Below are 21,434 nucleotides of genomic sequence, written 5' to 3' on the forward strand. Positions count from 1 at the left end.
TTTTCTCCTCCATCTTTTCACTGTGCCCCTTTTACTCCGGAACTGCTCTGCTGCTTGCACACCAACAAGCAAAAACATACATTTATGGGGCATGCAGAAGCATACAGACACAAATACAAACATGAATGCACACTCACACACACACATCAAATTTTTGGTTGAAGCACTTGTTTCCACTCCCATCCCTATTGCTCACTGATGATAGAACTGAAAGATTGTCTGAGAATGACCATGGAAGTTCTAGAAGGTCAGTGATGCTGACAACAGATGAAAGAGTAAGTCTGGGTAGTTTGATCTCGAGGCCAGACAGATGACTAAAACTGACCATTCGCCACACCTTTCTATTCATCATAGTTTCTTTCGAAGCACCATATATTCAACTTCCCTTGGTAAGTCTACAAAAACTTTTTGGGTAGTTCTTCAATGTCTTATCAAGGGATTAAGCCAACTATATAAGCTACATTTCTCCCTAACTGGCACCTCTTGGTCATTGTAAGTCTAATGACTGAGCAATTTTGCACATTGGCCGACATATTGCAAAGCGTGAAACAAATTCTGAGCAATACTTATCTATATGAGTAGACCTAGTAACTATACTGAACAAAAATATAAACGCAACATTTAAAGTGTTGGTCCCATGTTTCATGAGCTTAAATAAAAGATCCCAGAAATGTTCCATACGCACATAAAGCTTATTTCTTTGAAATTTTGGGCACAAATTTGTTTACATCCCTGTTACTGAGCATTTCTCCTTTGCCAAAATAATCCATTCACAGGTGTGGAATATCAAGAAGCTGATTAAACAGCATGATCATTACACAGGTGCACCTTGTGCTGGTGACAATAAAAGACCACTCTAAAATGTGCAGTCTTGTCACACAACACAATACCACAGATGTCTCAAGTTTTGATGGAGCGTGCAATTGGCATGCTGACTGCAGGAAATCTACCAGAGCAGTTGGCAGAGAATTTAATGTTCATTTCTCTACCATAAGCCGCTGCCAATGTTGTTTTAGAGAATTTGGCAGTACGTCCAACCGGCCTCACAACCGCAAACCACGTGTAAAAACGCCAGCACAGGACCTCTACATACAGCTTCTTCACCTGCGGGACGAGCCACCTGGAAAAACGTATTCTAAATGACTGTGGGAGGGGCTAGTGGGTGGGGCTATGCCCTCCCAGGCCCACCCATGGCTGCGCCCTTGCCCAGTCATTTGAAATACATAGACCCATTCATTTCAATTGACATATTTCCTTATATATGCTGTAACAGTAAAAAATTTGAAATTGTTGCATTTTGCATTTGTATTTTTGTTCAGTATACGTATATTTTATTTATTCAAGTGTAGAGGTTTCTGTTTATTGTTTTCGGCATATTTTAATTTGTTTGTACAATACATGAAAAATACACACATTATGCTTCTTCTGTTGATTTTGACCTGGCACTGACAGTAAGAAGGTGACTGAAATACTGAAATTATAATGAAGAGCGGACTGCACTGCATGGAGCGTGGTTGACATCTAGTGGCCAAGATATTTTCAGTATGCAAATTGTCAGATTTGCGCAACCGCAGTTTGATACTCCCTTAATCGTCTAACCAGGAAATACATCACGGAAGTAGCTAGCTGACACTACGCTTTTAGCTAAAATAGACATGATATTGCGATTTCGAGAGACAAACTGATGAGCAGAATTCGGGGATTTTAAATTTCACCAAATATTTACTAATATACATTGCATTTGATAGGTTAAAGAGATGAGGAGACGTACACTGTGATAAACGATAGCTAGCCATGGTTAGCCTAGCACCTGCCGACAGCTGTGACCACAATGTCCAGTCCACAAGCTACGTTAATGTTTCAGTATGAGAAATGCATCAACTGACGTTAATCTTCTTTAGCTAAATTCTCTTTCGGCTTCGCGTTAGTTCTCGCTCCTTGGTTTAGAGGAGGATAGCGTCGCTACGGTATCTGCCTTGCACATTTCATATTTGAAGGACTATACTCAATCGGCAGCATGTTTCAGAAGACCTCTTTCACGACGCTCATAGTCGGGGTGTTCGTTGTGTATGTTTTGCACACTTGCTGGGTGATGTATGGCATCGTTTACACCAAGCCTTGTGAGAACCCCAAATTCGAAAACTGCCTCAAACCTTATTTGGCAGGAAAAACACGACTGCAGGTTGGTATGCATCATTGCAAGCTAGCTAGATGGAATGCAAATTTAGTAACTTAAGCCATCCGTTTTTGCAACTGCTAAGTGTGTGAACATTTGCTGTGTTGTCGGTTTTTTCCTCCCATTCTCAGCTGAGTATCTACACTGCTTTACGACCCAATGCTGATGGTGGACACACCCTCATTCACAAGGAGGAGGACTTTAATGTGGAGTCCAAGTTTGAAAGGTGCAACTTTTCTTACAGTGACAGGATATGGCTGTATATATGGCAGTGGTAGTAAGCAGGATGATCACCAATGGAAACGTTGGTAGACACAGTGATCTCTGGGTAGTTGCACAATGACTTGGACTTCATATACGCAAGTAATCCAAAACGGCTACCCAGATTCATAGTAAATTATTAACGTTGAATAAACAGAAAATAGAGACTATTTTAACCTGCAAAGTTGTACCTCTCCCTGCTATATTTATCCCTTTTCCTAAAGGATAGTGAATGTGTCTCTCCCAAAGAAGACCCGTAAGAATGGGACGTTGTATGCCATGGTGTTTGTGCACCAGGCAGGCATGTCTCCGTGGCAGGACCCTAGGCAGGTGCACCTGGTGACCCAGCTCACCACCTACATGATACCCAAACCACTGGAGGTCAGCCTGATCTCAGGGGAGGAAGCACCGAAGGTCAGACTACTATTACACCACACAACGGCTGTGTTCCCTAAATAGTGCACTCTAGGCTCTGGTCAAAAGTAGGTCACTCTAAGGAAATAGGTTGCTATTTGGGATGCATACAGAATGTACAAGATCCATGGAAAAGCTCCAAAGCAAGTTACCCGTAGGTGTCTGTTGTAAAGCCTTTATTGTTAGGGTATGTCCATGCGCACAGACAGTGGCTTGCCTTGGAATCAACCATCCTGAAGGGTCCCTTTTTTGTAGCATGTTTATTTTCATATTTGTCTACATAACAGTCTGGTACATTTGAATATCTTTCACATTGGAATGTGTTTCTGTGGGGTACGTCTTTCAAGCTGTCATGCTGAGTTTATTGTTTTTACCATTGCCCTTTTCTGCGTTTCTCATTAGTGTTGTTTTGTTTTTCCCTTGTCTTTTTCTCGCATGTGTTGTTGTTATTGTGCCCAATGCAGCCAGAGCAGCTGAAACGGAAGACTTCTACTGGAGGTGACTCTGCAGTGGACCGGCCAGTGTCTCACTGGCGCTCCCGTCTCACACTCAATGTGGTGTCAGAAGACTTTGTCTTCGACAGGGACTTCCTGCCCAGTGACGTGCACCGCTACTTGAAAGTGTAAGTAGACACTTAGCACAGCACTTAGCACTAACTCATGATACAAGCTAGCTAGCCCTTGATCATGACTCTCAGTTCCATTACATTAGACATAAAAGTCATTGGACAAAGGTGTCTCTTATCTTTCATATCGGCGAGAAATGATAATAAAAATAAAAAGGTTAAATTGATACACACATTGATAGGGTTAGTGTTTCCACATGGCCATATCATATCTCCATGATACTGCTCTTGTTTATGGAAAATAGACGGAAGACTAGAGGCGATCGAACACCTGTGCTAATTAGCTATCTAGCATGCTCCCAACACCTGTGTGTCAGCGTAACTCGGGAAGTGTAGTTTCGACAGATGGAGCTGTATGTTTCTGTGCAAAACTGCTACAGTAAGTGTACCTTTTTTTATTTGAAGGATTCTTTCTCGCTGATGAAAGATAAGTGCCATATGTTTTGAAAAGCCGTATCGCAAGTGATTATTATTGACGCTTCTAAATGTAAAACACAGCATGGGGATTGTAGTTCATGAGGCAGTCGGGGTCGAAGCTAATGGCTGAGAACTGTAGGGAGAAGGCAGGTGGTTCCAGCCCTGAATGCTGATTGGCTGACAGCCGTGGTATATGGGACTGTATACCACGGGTATGACAAAACATTTCTTTTTACTGCTCTAACTACTTTAGTAACCAGTTTATAATAGCAATAAGGCACCTCGGGTGTTTGTGGTATATGGCCAATATACCACAGCTGTTGGCTGTATCAAGGCACTCCGCGGTGCGTCGTGCCAAAGAACAGCCCTTAGCCGTGGCATATTGGCCATATACCACACCCCCCCGTGCCTTATTGCTTAATTCATTGATGGATTTTCCTTGATTTTTGTACTGTATTCAAGATTTCAAAATGGAAAAAAGATGGTGTACCTCCCACTGCTGTTTGTGGATGAGCTGAGCAACCGAGTGAAGGACTTGATGGAGATCAACAGCACCAGCATTGAACTGCCTCTCACTATCTCCTATGACACCATCTCCCTCGGGAAACTCCGCTTCTGGATTCACATGCAAGATGCCGTCTACTCCCTGCAACAATTCGGTGAGTAGTAAGATGGAAATATAATTCTATGGGGGACATTTTCATGCAAAGTTCAAGAACTACAATAAACCTCATCATAACTTTTTTTGCACAATTGGTTAGAGCCTGTAAGTAAGCATTTCACTGTAAGATCTACACCTGTTGTATTCGGCGCACGTGACAAATTAACTTTGATTTGATTTGAATCTCACAGTGAGATTGAATTGGTTTGTTTGTTGTGATTTCAGGCTTCACTGAGAAAGACGCGGATGAAATCAAGGGCATATTCGTGGACACCAACCTGTACCTCTTAGCCCTTACCTTCTTCGTAGCTGCCTTTCATGTAAGACTAAAGTCTACCAGTGTCACTTCATGTATATGAAAATCATCTTTAATGGATGATTCTGACTCACAGGCCTAAATCAGGGGCGGACAACTTTGATGGGGGTGGGGGCCACAAAAAATCTGAGATCATCATGCGGGTTTGCCGGCCCTAAGCAAAATATTGTTGCCCCAAGAGAAAAACTTCTTATGTTCAACTACATTTTGAAATTGCACCTTGTCTACTGTATTCTAATTCTCAACAGGAAGTTGAGACCCTAACCTGATTTCCTAAAAACGTTTACATTTTTTTATTATACAAAAGGGCAGTTGCCCATCCCTGACCTAAATTATTCCTGTGTCACGTTGAATTTTAAAAGCATATATCCTTTGCAGCTCCTCTTTGATTTCCTGGCCTTCAAAAATGACATCAGCTTCTGGAAGCAGAAGAAAAGCATGGTGGGGATGTCCAGCAAAGCAGGTGGGTTGATTTCTCAGTAGGATGCTGTTAGTCGGGGTCAATTCCAATTTGAAGTTAATCAATTCAGGAAGTGATTCGAATTTAGAAGTAAAAGATTGAAACACGTTTGAAATAAATAGCATCTCCTTTTCAGTTTATTGATAAATGATTGAAAATAAATGCTATTATTTTGTGGTCCCGTGTGGCTCAGTTGGTAGAGCATGGCGCTTGCAACGCCAGGGTTGTGGGTTCATTCCCCACGGGGGGACCAGGATGAATATGTATGAACTTTCCAATTTGTAAGTCGCTCTGGATAAGAGCGTCTGCTAAATGACTTAAATGTAAAATGTAAATGTAAATTTTTCAATTATTTAATTGGAATTTCAGTTCACTTCTTGAATTGACTGACTTCAACTCGAATTGTTTTGGATTTATAGTCTTATCTCTCTGTGTGCCCTGGTTTGTCATCCAGACTTTCACTGGAAATACCTGTAGTTCTATTGGTGGGTGTGTCTAAATTCAAATGTCTTGGTTACAATCAGTTATAGAACCAAACACATATCATATGGAACATCAGTACACTGACAGCTACATTTCTGTTTAAAGCTATAATCCATATGGTCACTAATATGAACTTGTATTTCTCTCTCACAATGTTGTGACTATTCAGTGGAATTTAATATTCCATATATGCCTTTGTATGTGGGATGATATGTATTTCTATATAACCAATTGTGGACTATTCTTAGACCTGTTTATGTTGTGGTCCTTTTCCAGTGCTGTGGAGGTGTTTCAGCACCATTGTGATTTTCATGTACCTGTTTGATGAGCAGACAAGCCTGCTGGTCCTCATTCCTGCTGGAATTGGCTCCCTGATTGAGGTACGTCTCCACACATGCTGTCAGTGGCTGTGTCCCAATTGGCACCCTGTTCCCTATGTAGTGCACTGCTTTTAACCAGGGCTATGTCCCAATTAGCTCTCCTTCCTCCCAAAGTGTGCACTTGTTCACTATTTTACTTATTTGGAAGGAAATGACAAGTATAAGAAATATGGTGGAAACTCCGCTAGCAGATGCCTCCATCAATCCAATGCTTTTAGATTTGTGGGAAGTAGTGAACGAGTGCACACTTAAGGAGATACTGTATTATTGGAATGCACCTCAGGGCTCTGGTCAAGTAGTCTGCTACATAGGGAATAGGGTGCCATTTTTGACACAGACAGTGTTTCCTTAAAGTTACTGCTGTTCATGTTAGTCTAATATCTGACCTATTGGATTTTGCCAGGCTTTGACCTTTCTCGGATTGAGTAGATTAGATTTTTCTGTTTGCTGCACTTAGTGCACTATTCAGTGATTATCTATGTTTTCCTGCTTTGTAGGTTTGGTAATCCCCTCATTCTATGTTCTGGTTTCTCTAATCCGCTATGTTTAGATCCTTGTAGATTTTTACACTGTGTCCTCCCATGACTAGTAAATCACTCCTGACTGGTTTATCTGTCCCTCTACAGGTGTGGAAGGTGAAGAAAGCCTTTAAGATACAGATTATCTGGAAGGGTGTAAAACCAACGTTCATAGTAAGTCTGGTTTGTTTGTAAAGATAGGTTTTTCGGAGTTGATTTGCTTACGATTCCATTTGTTCTATGTTAGTTCTACATGCATATCAAGTGTTTGTCTCCCCACAGTTTGGGAAATCTGACGAATCAGAGAGAAGGACTGAAGAGTATGATACTCTGGTGAGACTTGTCCATTTAAAAAAAACACCAAACAGAATATTTGTTCCTTTCTCCTCAATTTGTATACAGTAGTATTGTCATGAATTGCATCAATTTGATTTTCCTTGCAATGTTCTTCTCTTCCCAGGCAATGAAGTACCTCTCGTATTTACTCTACCCAATGTGTATTGGAGGAGCTGTTTATGCCTTAGTTGTTTTGAGATACAAAAGGTAGGCTATAACTTTATTGTGTGGATATTAACAGTTGGATCTACCACAGCAGGGATCATCAACTAGATTCAGTCGCAGGCCGATTTAAAAAAAAAAAAAAAAAATGAGCGGATGGTCAAATTAAACCACCCGCAGGCCAGTTGGGGAACCCTGTACTAGAGTGATGGGCAACTGTAGGTATTTTCTGGGGGAGGGGGGATTATTATTTGGGGGGGAAAACAACCCCAGGCTACACTGATACAACATCCGATACCTGATAGAAAGTATGTAGACATTTTAATGGACCCCTTGACTTTTTCCACATTTTGTTATGTTACAGCCTTATTCTAAACATTGATGGAAAAAAACAACATTTAATCCATCTACACACAATACTCCATAATGACAAAGCAACATTTTTGGAAATGTATTAAGAATATAAAACTATCACATTTACATAAGTATTCAGACCCTTTACTCAGTACTTTGTTGAAGCACCTTTGGCAGCAATTACAGCCTCGAGTCTTTTTGGGTGTGACCCTACAAGCTTGGCACACCTGTATTTGGTGAGTTTCTCCCATTCTTCTCTGCAGATCCTCTCAAACTCGTGTCAGGTTGAGTGGGGAGCGTCACTACAAAGCTATTTTCAGGACTCTCCAGAGATGTTTAAGTCCGGGCTCTGGCTTGGCCACTCAAGGACATTCGGAGACTTGTCCCGAAGCCACTCCTGCGTTGTCTTGGCTATGTGCTTGGGATCTTTGTCCTGTTGGAAGGTGAACCTTCACCCCAGTGAGGTCCTGAGCGCTCTGGAGCAGATTTTCATCAAGGATCTCTCTGTACTTTGCTCCATTCATCTTTCCCTCTAACCTAACTGGTCTCCCACTTCCTGCCACTGAAAAACATCCCCACAGCATGATGATGCTGCCACCACCATGCTTCACCGTAGGGATGGTGCCAGGTTTCCTGCAGACGTGACACTTGGCATTCAGGCCAAAGAGTTAAATCTTGGTTTCATCAGACCAGAGAATGTTGTTTCTCATTGTCTGAGAGTCTTTAGGTGCCTTTTGGCAAACTCCAAGCGGGCTGTCATGTGCCTTTTACTGAGGAGGGGCTTCATTCTGGCCACTCTACCATAAAGGCTTGGTTGGTGGAGTGCTGCAGAGATGGTTGTCCTTCTGGAAGGTTCTCCCATCTCCACAGAGCAACTGGAGTGACCATCGGATTCTTGGTCACCTCCCTGACCAAGGCCCTTCTCCCCCGATTGCTCAGTTTGGCCGGGCGGCCAGCTCTAGGAATAGTCTTGATGGTTTCAAACTTCTTCCATTTAAGAATGATGGAGGCCACTGTGTTCTTGGGGACCTTCAATGCTGCAGACATTTTTTGGTACCATTCCCCAGATCTGTGCCTCGACACAATCCTGTCTCGGAGCTCTACGGACAATTCCTTCGACCTCATGGCTTGGTTTTTGCTCTGACATGCACTGTCAACTGTGGGACCTTATATAGACAGGTGTGTGCCTTTCCAAATCATGTCCAATCAATAGAATTTACCACAGGTGGACTCCAATCAAGTTGTAGAAACATCTTAAGGATGATCAATGGAAACAGGATGCACCTGAGATCAATGTTGAGTCTCATAGCAAAGGGTCTGAATACTTATGTAAATAAGGTATTTCTGTTTTCGTCTATGAATACATTTGCAAAAATTTCAAAAACCTGTTTTCGCTTTGTCATTGTGGGGTATTGTAGAATAAGGCTGTAACGTAACAAAATGTGGAAAAAGGGGAAGGTGTCTGAATACTTTCCAAATGCATTGTATTTTGAAATAAGTGCCCTTTTTATGGCCTACAAATTGATTTTGACGAACAAATCGGTCCAGAAAAAGAATCCGTGTGGGCCTGGGCTGCATTTCCAAATCCTAATGTGAGCCTCTAAATGTTGCTCTACTATACGGTGTGTGTTTGAATGTGTAATAATGTCTCCTCTGCTTTCTTTTTGACAGTTGGTACTCTTGGATCATCAACAGTTTAGTGAATGGTAAGGTCATTGATCTTATCCTGAGGCCAGCATGATTTGCTTTAATTAACTTTTTCCACTGGGGTTTCCATACATTAAAATGTATACACGCAATATTATTATATTACTTTTGAAATCTAGATTTACTTTATTGACTTTGATGGTTCCTTTTTTGACAGGAGTGTACGCTTTTGGATTCCTCTTCATGCTACCTCAACTCTTTGTTAACTACAAGGTCAGTTCCATTATACTAAGTACTAGTGCACATGTCTTCTGTTATATTATTCAGGAGGCTAATGGCCAGATGCTGGTGTCCAAATCGATTATTCTCTTGTTTCAACAGTTTAAGTCCGTGGCACATCTACCCTGGAAAGCATTCATGTATAAAGTGAGTAGATAATATAGTGTATTTATTTGAGAGATTTTCTGGTTTTACACTAAATGTTAGATGTCTCGGAAATAGTTGAATCATTAAAGGACAATTATAGTATGTTTACCGGTATGTGTAGTAATTGTTGCAATGAAGTATACATAAATCTATCAGACTAAGACATCATAATAAGTGGATGACAATGAAACTGAAGGATGTCGATGATGGAAGTTTATATTTATTACGTCTCATCTTGACCATCCCCAGGCGTTCAACACCTTCATCGATGACATATTTGCCTTCATCATCACGATGCCAACCTCCCACCGGCTAGCCTGCTTCAGGGATGATGTAGTCTTCCTTGTCTACTTGTACCAGAGATGGTAAGGCACACGCACTGCAGTTTCTCTAAATTGACTGTTGCAGTTTGTCAAATTATTCATTTGTAACACTTCCTCCAATGCAGAACAGAATATCCTCAGATTGACTGTCAATTTGTTTACAACAATCTTTTCCCACTCCTTTTCTCTCCTAAGGCTGTATCCTGTTGATAAGACCAGAATGAATGAATATGGACTGTCTTACGACGAGGAAGAGAAACCCAAAGGGAAAGCCCATGAAGACTAAAACTATAGTTGATCGCACACACGCTGGTCCTGAGAGCCATGTGAAGAATATGGACCTAGACATCGTTGTGCTGGGATGGGGTACAATGCCAATAAAACGCATTGGTGTTATTTGTTACAAGGGGGATTTTCCTAGTAGAGAAGGTTCAGCTATCCTTACTGCCCTCCTAGCCCCTCACTTCCAGGTAGTCACATCCTTGCCAGTCACCACCCTCCCAACCTTAAACAGGACCTACCCAGACCATTGAATACTTGAGTGGGCTTTCCTAAGCAATGCGATGAATAGCACCACACTGATTGAATTAGCCACAGCTTCCACCAGTTGGAGCATGGACCAACCCATGATTGATTTGTAACATGATTGGTGAATATATGTTTGTCTATGGGATAGGACCAACTCAGTCCCCCTCCACCCCTGCCTGCCTGCACATGTTTGCCCCATCCAACATAAAAACACCTTGAACCCTACCTGGCGTTTCATGTTGTCGTCAACAGGATACACACTGACTGATGTCAACAGTCCGTTTTGTACGCTTGGTCAAAGCGTCCAGAATTCTAAGCTGTTTGATCATTCAGAAGATCTCTGCTTTTATGTTTGTATTTGACCTTGTAAAGTATTAGAACATGAAGACCATGAGATGATGGTGCCAAATATGGGAAACATTGATGTGCTTTTGAATGCGAAAATGTGTGATGTTAAATTTTGTTAACTGTTATTAAAGCATTTGATAATGTTTGATTGTATGGTGGAGTTTGTTTTAATTTACAACACATCACAGTAACCAAACAACGAAACACACCACATGTAAGCATTACACATTGTTCTCTCTCATCGTCTAAATAATTTTAAGTCAAAAAGATGCATTTCTATACTTTTCTATTCATATCACAATGTCGTCCTAACCCAGAATCTAAATAACAATGTTCCGCATATAGGAGTAACAAAATAAATAGGTACCTAATATTATGAATAATGGAGTCATGATAATTTTATTTATTTAACTGGGCAAGTCAGTAAGAACAAATTCTTATTTTACAACGACAGCCTACCCTGGCCAAACCCTCCCCTAACCCGGACGACGCTGGGCCAATTGTGCGCCACCCTATGGGACTCCCGATGATGGCCGGTTGTGATACAGCCCGGGATTGAACCAGGGTCTGTAGTAACGCCTCTAGCACTGAGATGCAGTGTCTTAGACTGCTGCGGCATTCGGGAGCCTATTAAAATTGCCAGTAATTTCTTATTATGTACATGATTTGTGTGAATTACACTATTGATTAGTATAATGATTGTGTATCAATACACATGAATGGTATTAATTACATATAAATAACATACACTAATTGTGAAACGTTTTAGAACACCTCATTCAAGGGTTTTTCTTTATTTTTACTATTTTCTACATTGTAGAATAATAGTGATGACATCACAACTATGAAATAACACATATGGAATCATGTAGTAACCAAAAAAGTGTTAAACAAATAATATACTTTATATTTGATATTCTTCAAATAGCCACCCTTTGCCTTGATGACAGCTTTGCACACTAGATGAACAGCAGACACCTCCACCAGCATCAACCTAGGAGGCTAAAATACCATTTATGCTTGATCTGAAAATGTGGTTGGAGACGCTGTATGGATGGTGTGACGCAATTGCGGCGCCTCCGGAGGCATGCAGAGGCCAAATTGAGCTCCGTACCACATCGCCGTGCGCCTCTCAAATGTTTTAACAATGCAGAGGGCTCTGCATAGCTCCGCATTGACATGATCGGTTGACGGTAGGTGAGGGTGGGAGGTCCTGTATAAACACAAACGAATTCCCTTGACATCTTCCTTCACATGTTTGCTCTGACTTCTGTGGAGGCCGCATGGCAGTAAATGCTGTATGTCCAATGCAGATGTCGGATTCACCATGTAGCACCTTTAGGGTGGAAGCAGGTCAGACTGATCGCTGTAACGTCAATGGTTCATCAGTCTCAGGAGAACAGTTATGCTGTGCAACAGGAAGTAAAGGCCAATCTGGCCTGGTTCTCTCTCTGAATTAAGTTTTTGAAATTAATGAATATGAGCAACTGAAATAAATATGTTCATCTCTGCTGGTATTTTTTATTGTTTTTCAACCACTGTCTTTAATTTTGGATGCTGAAGAAATGCAGTAGTATCTTTGCCAAAAGGTAAGACACTGACAGATGTTCTGGCATAGATATAAGATATCATAAACACACCCTAGAGCTGGACCCGGAACATATAACTAGTTATCAATCAACAGTTGGCAAACGTTTGACATTATGTCTCGTTCCACCAGTTTCGAAAGTAAAGTAGTGATGATGATGGCCTTGTAACTAAGAGACAAACACAAACACATACAGAGTTTCACCCTGCTTACTGGTGTCAGTTGGTATCACATACCTTTGCAATCTAAAAGGTATGATAGACATGATGAAAGACAGCAGGACAACATGCTGCTGTTCATTGAACACTGCAAGTTTTAAGTGGCTTCAGACATTCAGTTACAAGAATGAAACAATATTCTAATGAACAGAGGGTAGAAATAGCAATCAATCCCCCCAAAAATAGTAAATCCAGTACTTGAAAACATAAAAGAATTAGGTCATATTTGACTTGAATTAACTAATCACAGACACTTCTGCCATTTAAAAAAAACTATACTGAACAAAAAATATAAACGCAACATGCAACAATTTCAACGATTTTACTGAGTTACAGTTCATATAAGGATTTAAATAAATTCATTAGGCCCTAAACTATGGCTTTCACATGACTGGACAGGGGCTCAGCCATGGGTGGCCTTAGAGGGCATACGCCCACCCACTTGGGAACCAAGTCCAGCCAATCAGACAAAGTTTTTCCCCACAAAAAAGGCTTTATTGCAGACAGAAATACTCCTCAGTTTCATCAGCTGTCCGGGTGGTTAGTCTCAGGTGAAGAATCCAGACGTGGAGGTCCTGGACTGGCGTGGTTAAACGTGGTCTGCGGTTGTGAGGTCGGTTGGGCGTACCACCAAATTCTATAAAACGACGTTGGAGGCGGCTTATGAAATATAAATTAACATTCTATTCTCTGGAAACAGCTCTGGTGACATTCCTGCAGTCAGCTTGCCAATTGCACACTCCCTCAAAACTTGAGACGTCTGTGGCATTGTGTTGTCTGACAAAACTGCACATTTTAGAGTCGCCTTTTATTGTCATCAGCACAAGGTGCACATGTGTAATTATCATGCTGTTTAATCAGCTTCTTGACATGCCTGTCAGGTGGCTGGATTATCTTGGCAAAGGGGAAATGCTCACTAACATTTGAGAGAAATAAGCTTTTTGTGAGTATGGAACATTTCTGGGATCTTTTATTTCAGCTCATGAAACATGGGACCAACACTTTAAATGTTGCGTTTATATTTTTGTTCAGCGTATTAAGACAAGTGAATTGAGAACCCAATTTTGAACCATGGCCTTTTGTGATATAATGATGCTCCTGCTATTTTTCAGTGACCCCTATATTAAGATACATCTCTGAACCACACCATAATGTCACGTGTTAAGTGCAACTATCTTCAGGCGATACTTTAAGGACAAAGGGAAGGTGTGTCTCTTCATATGGGTAGATCTTTCTTTAGAGAGTGTCCCAGTGTTCCAAAGTGTCAGAGGTGCTGCCACCACGGAGCCATGAAAATCATCACTGTTCTTCTCCTCCTGAGCTTCTGCTGCCCTATCTCAGGTAAACTACTATTCAAATCTATGAAATGTTTTATTTCCAATCCATGGTGATGCTGATTTCTGCCATATGGAGTAGTCTACTATTCTGATCTTTTAATGCTGGAGCTCTTGCACTGGTTTATATCATGTTACTTAGTTATACAGGTTGTAGGTCATTTCATATGAATTCATATCTTATAATGTGACTACTACAACAAATACACTCATTTACAAATACACTCAAAAATCTCTGAAAATGGAAACACTTATCTCCCTCACTAGCTTTAAGCACCCGCTGTCAGAGCAGCTCACAGATTACTGCATCTGTACATAGCCCATCTATAATTTAGCCCAAACAACTACCTCTCCCCCTACTGTATTTATTTATTTATTTTGCTCCTTTGCACCCCATTATTTCTATCTTTACTTTGCACATTCTTCCGCTGCATATCTACCATTCCAGTGTTTTACTTGCTATATTGTATTTACTTGGCCACCATGGCCTTTTTTTGCCTTTACCTCCCTTATCTCACCTCATTTGCTCACATTGTATATAGACTTATTTTTCTACTGTATTATTGACTGTATGTTTGTTTTACTCCATGTGTAACTCTGTGTTGTTGTATGTGTCGAACTGCTTTGCTTCATCTTGGCCAGGTCGCAATTGTAAATGAGAACTTGTTCTCAACTTGCCTACCTGGTTAAATAAAAGTGAAATAAAAAATAAAAAGCAACCTGGCTTAGATGGAGTGCCAATTCCATTTTCTAGCTTTTTCAAATAATGTTTTACGTTTCATTCTGATATTTTTCACACTGAAACCAAGTTGACAGACCAACTGCTCAGCATTCCATTGGACTATAATGTTTATGTTATAGCTGAAACAAAAACTACCTGGAATACTTTCCATTCATGTTTTTGTCATTTGCCACACCAGTTTTTAGAAATTTGGAGAAAGATTATGTTGTTCATATTTAAAATAGATGCTCTGAAGTGCTATGTGTGCAGCTCCACCACAACCAATGACGCATGCAACCAGTCATCCCAAACCTGCCAGGCACCCCTTGATACCTGCATGACCACTGTGGACACATTTGGTGAGAGTACTTGGAAACCTAAGTGACACCAATTACAGTAGCCTAATATGAGTAGAAATGCATTGATCCCATGGAGAAGGGAATTGATAGGTGAATTAATAAATGAAAAAGTGGAGCTTATTTGTTTGTATGGTAGTCTATTCCAGACAAAATAACCATACATGGTGAACAGATTTGAGAATTTAGAAGTGTGTGTATATACTACAAACCCCCGAGGTGCCTTATTGCTATTATGAACTGGTTACCAACGTAATTAGAGCAGTAAAAATAAATGTTTTGTCATACCTGTGGTATACGTCAGCCAATCAGCATTCAGGGCTCGAATGACCCAGTTTAAAATAGTAAAGATGCATTATTTCCCTTTTCCATCCACAGGCAAAATAAAGGCCATAGGGAAGTTTTGCGCCAGTGCAAGGACCTGCAAAGGAGCAGCGTCAGGGGCCTCAGTGGATGTGAATGGCAATGGGAACCAAGTCACCTGCTGCTCCAGTAACCTTTGTAACATCAACGGAGTGACTGGTGTTGGGCTAAGCACACTACTGACTCTGGCTGTGTGTTGTAGCCATGCTGTGCTCAACATTCTCTGGCTGCTCTGAGAATTAATGGATGACCTCATAGCATGGGGGAATTCAGGCATAGCCTGCCTCCAGCACAATAGGCAACAATTTCACTTAATATTTACAGTACATTTTATTTACCAAACTAATACAGAGCTCATATATATTGTTTCTATTTATATTGAATTAATGTGACAATGTTGTGCGGTAATAAAAGGTATGTATTGTATTTATATGGCTTTGGCTGTGATGTTTTGTATTGTGTTAAATAACTGTGGTAAATAGTTTGGCCCTATGTGAAGAGAATAAACAAAGATTAATCTTTGGTAAAAACAAGTAAACTGGTTTTATGTTTGCTCTACAACTGGTATACATTTGCATTGACTCCTCCCATAGAAGTGACGTTTAACAACATATAAACATATGTCCCGCCCTTTTTCATTCCCTTTCCGCTAAAATCTAAGTAGTAAGTCAACGTGCTTAAGGTGCTCGGTTCTTCTTTTGAAGCTAAGGCCCTGAATCCGGCGACTAGCACAACTAAAATTAGGCATCCGACGCCCAAACTATAAGATCTACATAGAAAGATGGCATCTGTATCTGAACTCGCTTGTATTTACTCTGCCCTCATCCTCCACGATGATGAAGTCACGGTCACAGTAAGTCCTGCTTCCATTACCTGCATAAAATGGCGCCTTCGCTGGCCTCTGTATCTAACCAGGCAGATTTGGAAGACTGGTTCTTGTCGTTAGTGCCGAGGTGGTGTCTACGTGAATACGAAGTGAGAGTATGCTAGTTATATAATTGCCGGTAACTGTCCAAAATGATAGCTTACTAGTCGGCAATGTCAGTAGTTAGCTAACATGCTATCAGTTAACGTTAGCTAACGTTAGTTAGTTAGCCGGTGCCGCAGCCACCATGAGTAGTCTTCTATTCTAGCCAACAATGTGCTGTTGCTTGAGGCATTGCTACTCTAGCCTGCAAACTAGCTAACCCCGGTGCCTTAGTCAGATCTGTTTATGGCAAATTGCTAGCTAACCAACGTTGACTATTCGGAACATTTATTTGCCCGTATCTTCTTGGCGCTAACTTTAGCATGTTAACGCTGGTAAAAGATCACATGTGAATGCGATGAAGGCAGCCACCAATGGCTGTGGTTTCTTCCCACTTTGGCTTTTGCCAGTTGCCAGCTAACTTGTTTACTAACCTGACAAAGGCTAAACAACTCCAGTCTGATGGTAGTTTTGGCTTCATGGTTGTAGGGGTCTGTGATGTCTAATCTAATATTTATCCATGTGTTTGCAGGAAGACAAACTGATGGCCCTCATCAAGGCTGCCAATGTGACGATTGAGCCTTTCTGGCCCAGTCTGTTCTCCAAGGTGAGTGAAGCCCTTTTCTCCATCACCTTACACGCATACAACAGGGTTATGCATTTGTTATTGGGGAATCCTCTGGCGCTTCCAATTTATTCCTTCAGTGTCATCCACACATTCCTTCATATCTATGGTGTAAGACCTTCCGTCTCTACTACTTTACTGTGGTGTGTGAGAACTTTTTTAATAAAAAACAAAAAAAACAATGGCGATGCCACTTAGTTGCTTTCTGTAAACGATTATACTCGGACATGTAGTCATTCATGTGTAAAGGCTACACTGTCTGACCCTATCCTGCTTCCTGTCTGTGTTACAGGCCCTGGCCAGCGTAGACATTGGCAGCCTGATCTGCAACGTGGGTGCAGGTGGTGGAGCTGCACCTGCCGCTGGAGGCGCTGCACCCGCTGCAGACGCACCAGGTAACAAAGGCCTTGTTTGGACAGGAATAGTATTACTACAGCCGTTGGTTATGTCATTATTTTGTGATGGAAACCTGGAGGTTTTTATTCCAGGCATGAATATATTCATGTCTAGACTAGAGGTCGACCAATTAACCTCTCTAGGGTATGTGGGACGGTAGCGTCTCACCTCATCAACAGCCAGTGAAACTGCAGGGCGCCAAATTCAAAACAACAGAATCCCATAATTAAAATTCCTCAAACATACATGTATTTTACACCATTTTAAAGATACACTTGTTGTAAATCCAGCCACAGTGTCCGATTTCAAATAGGCTTTACGACGAAAGCAAACCAAACGATTATGTTAGGTGAGTGCCTATTCATAGAAAAACACAGCCATTTTTCCAGCCAAAGAGAGGAGTCACAAAAGGCAGAAATATAGCTCAAATTAATCGCTAACCTTTGATGATCTTCATCAGATGACACTCATAGGACTTCATGTTACACAATACATGTATGTTTTGTTCGGTAAAGTTCATATTTATATCCAAAAATCTAAGTTTACATTGGCGTGTTATGTTCAGTAGTTCCAAAACATCCGGTGATTTTGCAGAGAGCCACATCAATTTACAGAAATAGTCATCATAAATGTTGATGAAAATACAAGTGTTATACTTTGAATTTTAGATCCACTTCTCCTTAATGCAACCGCTGTCAGATTTCAAAAAAACTTTACGGAAAAAGCAAACCATGCAATAATCTGAGTACGGCGCCAAGACGACAAATCGGCCCAAAGAGATATCCGCCATGTTGGAGTCAACATAAGTCAGAAATAGCATTATAAATATTCACTTACCTTTGATGATCTTCATCAGAATGCACTCCCAGGAATCCCAGTTCCACAATAAATGTTTGTTTTGTTCGATAATGTCCATTTATGTCCAAATTCCTCCGTGCAAGTCCAGCGGAAAGTACAGACAAAAAGTTCCGTTACAGTCTGTAGAAACATGTCAAACGATGTATGGAATCAATCTTTAGGATGTTTTTAACATAAATCTTCAATAATGTTCCAACTGGAGAATTCCTTTGTCTTCAGAAAAGCAAATGGAACAGAGCTCGCTCTCACGTGAACGAGCATCACGAGCTCAAAGCATTCTGCCAGACCTCTGACTCATTCCCCTCTCATTCGGCCCCACTTCACAGTAGAAGCATCAAACAAGGTTCTATAGACTGTTGACATCTAGTGGAAGCCGTAGGAAGTGCAACATGACCCCATTTCCACTGTATCTTGGATAAGCAAAGAGTTGAAAACCTACAAACCTCAGATTTCCCACTTCCTGGTTGGATTTTATCTCTGGTTTTTGCCTGCCATATGAGTTCTGTTATACTCACAGACATCATTCAAACGGTTTTAGAAACTTCAGAGTGTTTTATATCCAAATCTACTAATAATATGCATATCCTAAGATCTGGGCCTGAGTAGCAGGCAGTTTACTCTGGGCATGCTTTTCATCCGGATGTGAAAATACTGCCCCCTACCCCAAAGAAGTTAATTAGGGCCGTTTTCTAGTTTTCATAACAATCAGTAATCTGCATTTTTGGATGCCAATTATATTGCACTCCACGAGGAGACTGCGTGGCAGGCTGACTACCTGTTACGCGAGTGTAGCAAGGAGCCAAAGTAAGTTGCTAGCTAGCATTAAACTTATCTTATAAAAAAACAATCAATCTTAACATAATCACTAGTTAACTATACATGGTTGATGATATTACTAGTTTATCTAGCTTGTCCTGCGTTGCATATAATCAATGCGGTGCCTGTTTATCATCGAATCACAGCCTACGTCGCCAAACGGGTGATTATTTAACAAGTGCATTTGCAAAAAAAAACACTGTCGCTGCACCAATGTGTAACTAACCATAAACATCAATGCATTTCTTAAAATCAATACACAAGTATATCTATTTTTTTATCTGCATATTTAGTTAATATTGCCTGCTAACATGATTTTCTTTTAACTAGGGAAATTGTGTCACTTCTCTTGCATTCAGTGTAAGCAGAGTCAGGGTATATGCAACAGTTTGGGCCGCCTGTCCCATTGCGAACTGTGAAGACCATTTCTTCCTAACAAAGACTGTAATTAATTTGCCAGAATTTTACATAATTATAACATTGAAGGTTGTGCAATGTAATATTTAGACTTAGGGATGCCACCCGTTAGATAAAATATGGAACGGTTCCGTATTTCACTGAAAGAATAAACGTTTTGTTTCTGGATTTGACCGTATTAATGACCTAATGCTTGTATTTCTGATATAATATAATTAAGTCTATGATTTGGTAGGCAGCAGCAGGCTCGTAAGCATTCATTCAAACCGCTTTCCTGCATTTGCCAGCAGCTCTTCACTGTGCTTCAAGCATTGCGCTGTTTATGACTTCAATCCTATCAACTCCCGAGATTAAGCTGGCAATACTATAGTGCCTATAAGAACATCCAATAGTCAAAGGTATATGAAATACAAACGGTATAGAGAGAAATAGTCCTATAATAACTATAACCTAAAACTTCTTAACTGGGAATATTGAAGACTCATGTTAAAAGGAACCACCAGCTTTCATATGTTCTCGTGTTCTGAGCAAGGAACTTAAATGTTAGCTTTTTTACATGGCACATATTGCACTATTACTTCTCCAACACTGTGCATTATTTAAACCAAATTGAACATGTTTAATTTATTTTAGACTAAATTGATTTTATTTATGTATTATATTAAGTTAAGTGTTCATTCAGTATTGTTGTAATTGTCATTATTATATATATTTATTGTCTAGACTGGAGGTTGACCGATTATGATTTTTCACCACCGATACTGATTATTAGAGGACCATAATCGGTCAACCTCTAGTCTAGACAATAATAAGCTACACTGATAACTCTTGGTTGGCTGCCAAATGTGTAGGTGTCCCCATAATATTTATTTTAGTGATCCACTGTAAATGCCCCCAATCCTGCTGTGAGCTGCTGAACAGTGCACTGCACTAGAGATGCGTTATGGATGAGAAAGTGAACTTGCCATTTCCAAAAAGTTCAGCGGAGAATTGGGGATGCACATTTATAGCCCAAGTCTCATTAAATAGGCCTAGGCATAGTACTTTTTTGAACATTTAATTAAACTGATGTATTTGGCGATTAACAACGTATAGCTTTGTTGATACATATAGTTAATTCGTATGAAATATATGCGCAGCATTTATTTTCTTGCTCAAACTGCATGCCGCACCTGTCAAACTCTATTTTTACACTCCTACCATGTAAAAATTGACATGGCAGATTCGGACTGGACTAAAATTAGATGTGATGTGTTTTGTGCTCTTAATCCGTTTTCCTCATACAGCCCACCCGGCCATTCTCCCGGCACTAAAGCTGCCAGTCGGAAGCAAGACGCTTTTCGTAGCATATTCTCAAATGCCCAATAAAAATACATTAGTCATTAAGCTGGAATTGTGTATTATAGGTAATGTGTTCAACAGTAGGCATGTCCCAAAACTCTGCTTGAAAGTCCTTGAATTGCCACTATCTGTGTGAACCCTGAGCATGGTCTCCGAGCCAGCGCTTACTACTATCAGTGGTTTAAAAACTGACTGTGATCACTTCCTGTTACGCCCACAACAAACGTCTCTGGCGCTTGCAAGCACCGGCTAGGCCGGCGATAGTAGCCTGGTTTCCACTACAGCAGTGTCTTTCCCTTTATTTACCCAATTTGTCACCAATGGGTTTATTTCACCTAAATCAGACAGTGGTAATTTGTCAATTTAATTATGGTTTTAACTTGGAGGATATTTCATGGTACATGTACTGATGCCATACCTTGTTTTCCTGCATTACAGCCAAGGAGGAGGAGAAGAAAGAAGAGAAGAAGGAAGAGTCAGAGGAGGGTTCCGATGACGACATGGGCTTCGGTCTTTTCGACTAAACCAGTTTTTGTAACAAATAAAATCAAAGAAACTGAACTGGCAATATTTGTGGTTTCCTTTGAGCATAAGTGTGC

At 40.7% G+C, this 21,434-nt stretch overlaps 3 protein-coding genes across 3 annotated transcripts; all 3 read left to right on the top strand.

Moving 5' to 3' along the window:
- The first annotated feature begins 1,591 nt into the window (after nucleotides 1-1,591).
- clptm1l (CLPTM1 like) lies at nucleotides 1,592-10,978 on the top strand. Its single transcript, XM_038972091.1, has 16 exons — nucleotides 1,592-2,182; nucleotides 2,308-2,402; nucleotides 2,662-2,851; nucleotides 3,316-3,473; nucleotides 4,356-4,552; nucleotides 4,780-4,874; nucleotides 5,249-5,333; nucleotides 6,090-6,193; nucleotides 6,820-6,885; nucleotides 6,994-7,044; nucleotides 7,172-7,254; nucleotides 9,235-9,269; nucleotides 9,428-9,483; nucleotides 9,592-9,636; nucleotides 9,886-10,001; nucleotides 10,155-10,978. Exons 1-16 carry the CDS (start codon nucleotides 2,018-2,020, stop codon nucleotides 10,243-10,245), a joined length of 1,632 nt encoding a protein of 543 aa, XP_038828019.1. The 5' UTR covers nucleotides 1,592-2,017; the 3' UTR covers nucleotides 10,246-10,978.
- A 2,935-nt stretch (nucleotides 10,979-13,913) lies between these two features.
- LOC120027026 (prostate stem cell antigen-like) lies at nucleotides 13,914-15,940 on the top strand. The gene is made up of 3 exons (XM_038971871.1): nucleotides 13,914-13,982; nucleotides 14,942-15,055; nucleotides 15,431-15,940. Exons 1-3 carry the CDS (start codon nucleotides 13,931-13,933, stop codon nucleotides 15,649-15,651), a joined length of 387 nt encoding a protein of 128 aa, XP_038827799.1. The 5' UTR covers nucleotides 13,914-13,930; the 3' UTR covers nucleotides 15,652-15,940.
- A 108-nt stretch (nucleotides 15,941-16,048) lies between these two features.
- On the top strand, nucleotides 16,049-21,403 carry rplp1 (ribosomal protein, large, P1). The gene is made up of 4 exons (XM_038972163.1): nucleotides 16,049-16,268; nucleotides 16,915-16,989; nucleotides 17,300-17,402; nucleotides 21,274-21,403. Exons 1-4 carry the CDS (start codon nucleotides 16,197-16,199, stop codon nucleotides 21,357-21,359), a joined length of 336 nt encoding a protein of 111 aa, XP_038828091.1. The 5' UTR covers nucleotides 16,049-16,196; the 3' UTR covers nucleotides 21,360-21,403.
- Nucleotides 21,404-21,434: the final 31 nt, after the last annotated feature.

Source organism: Salvelinus namaycush, chromosome 32 (genome assembly GCF_016432855.1).
Source record: "Salvelinus namaycush isolate Seneca chromosome 32, SaNama_1.0, whole genome shotgun sequence".
NCBI classification, from domain to species: Eukaryota; Metazoa; Chordata; class Actinopteri; order Salmoniformes; family Salmonidae; genus Salvelinus; species Salvelinus namaycush.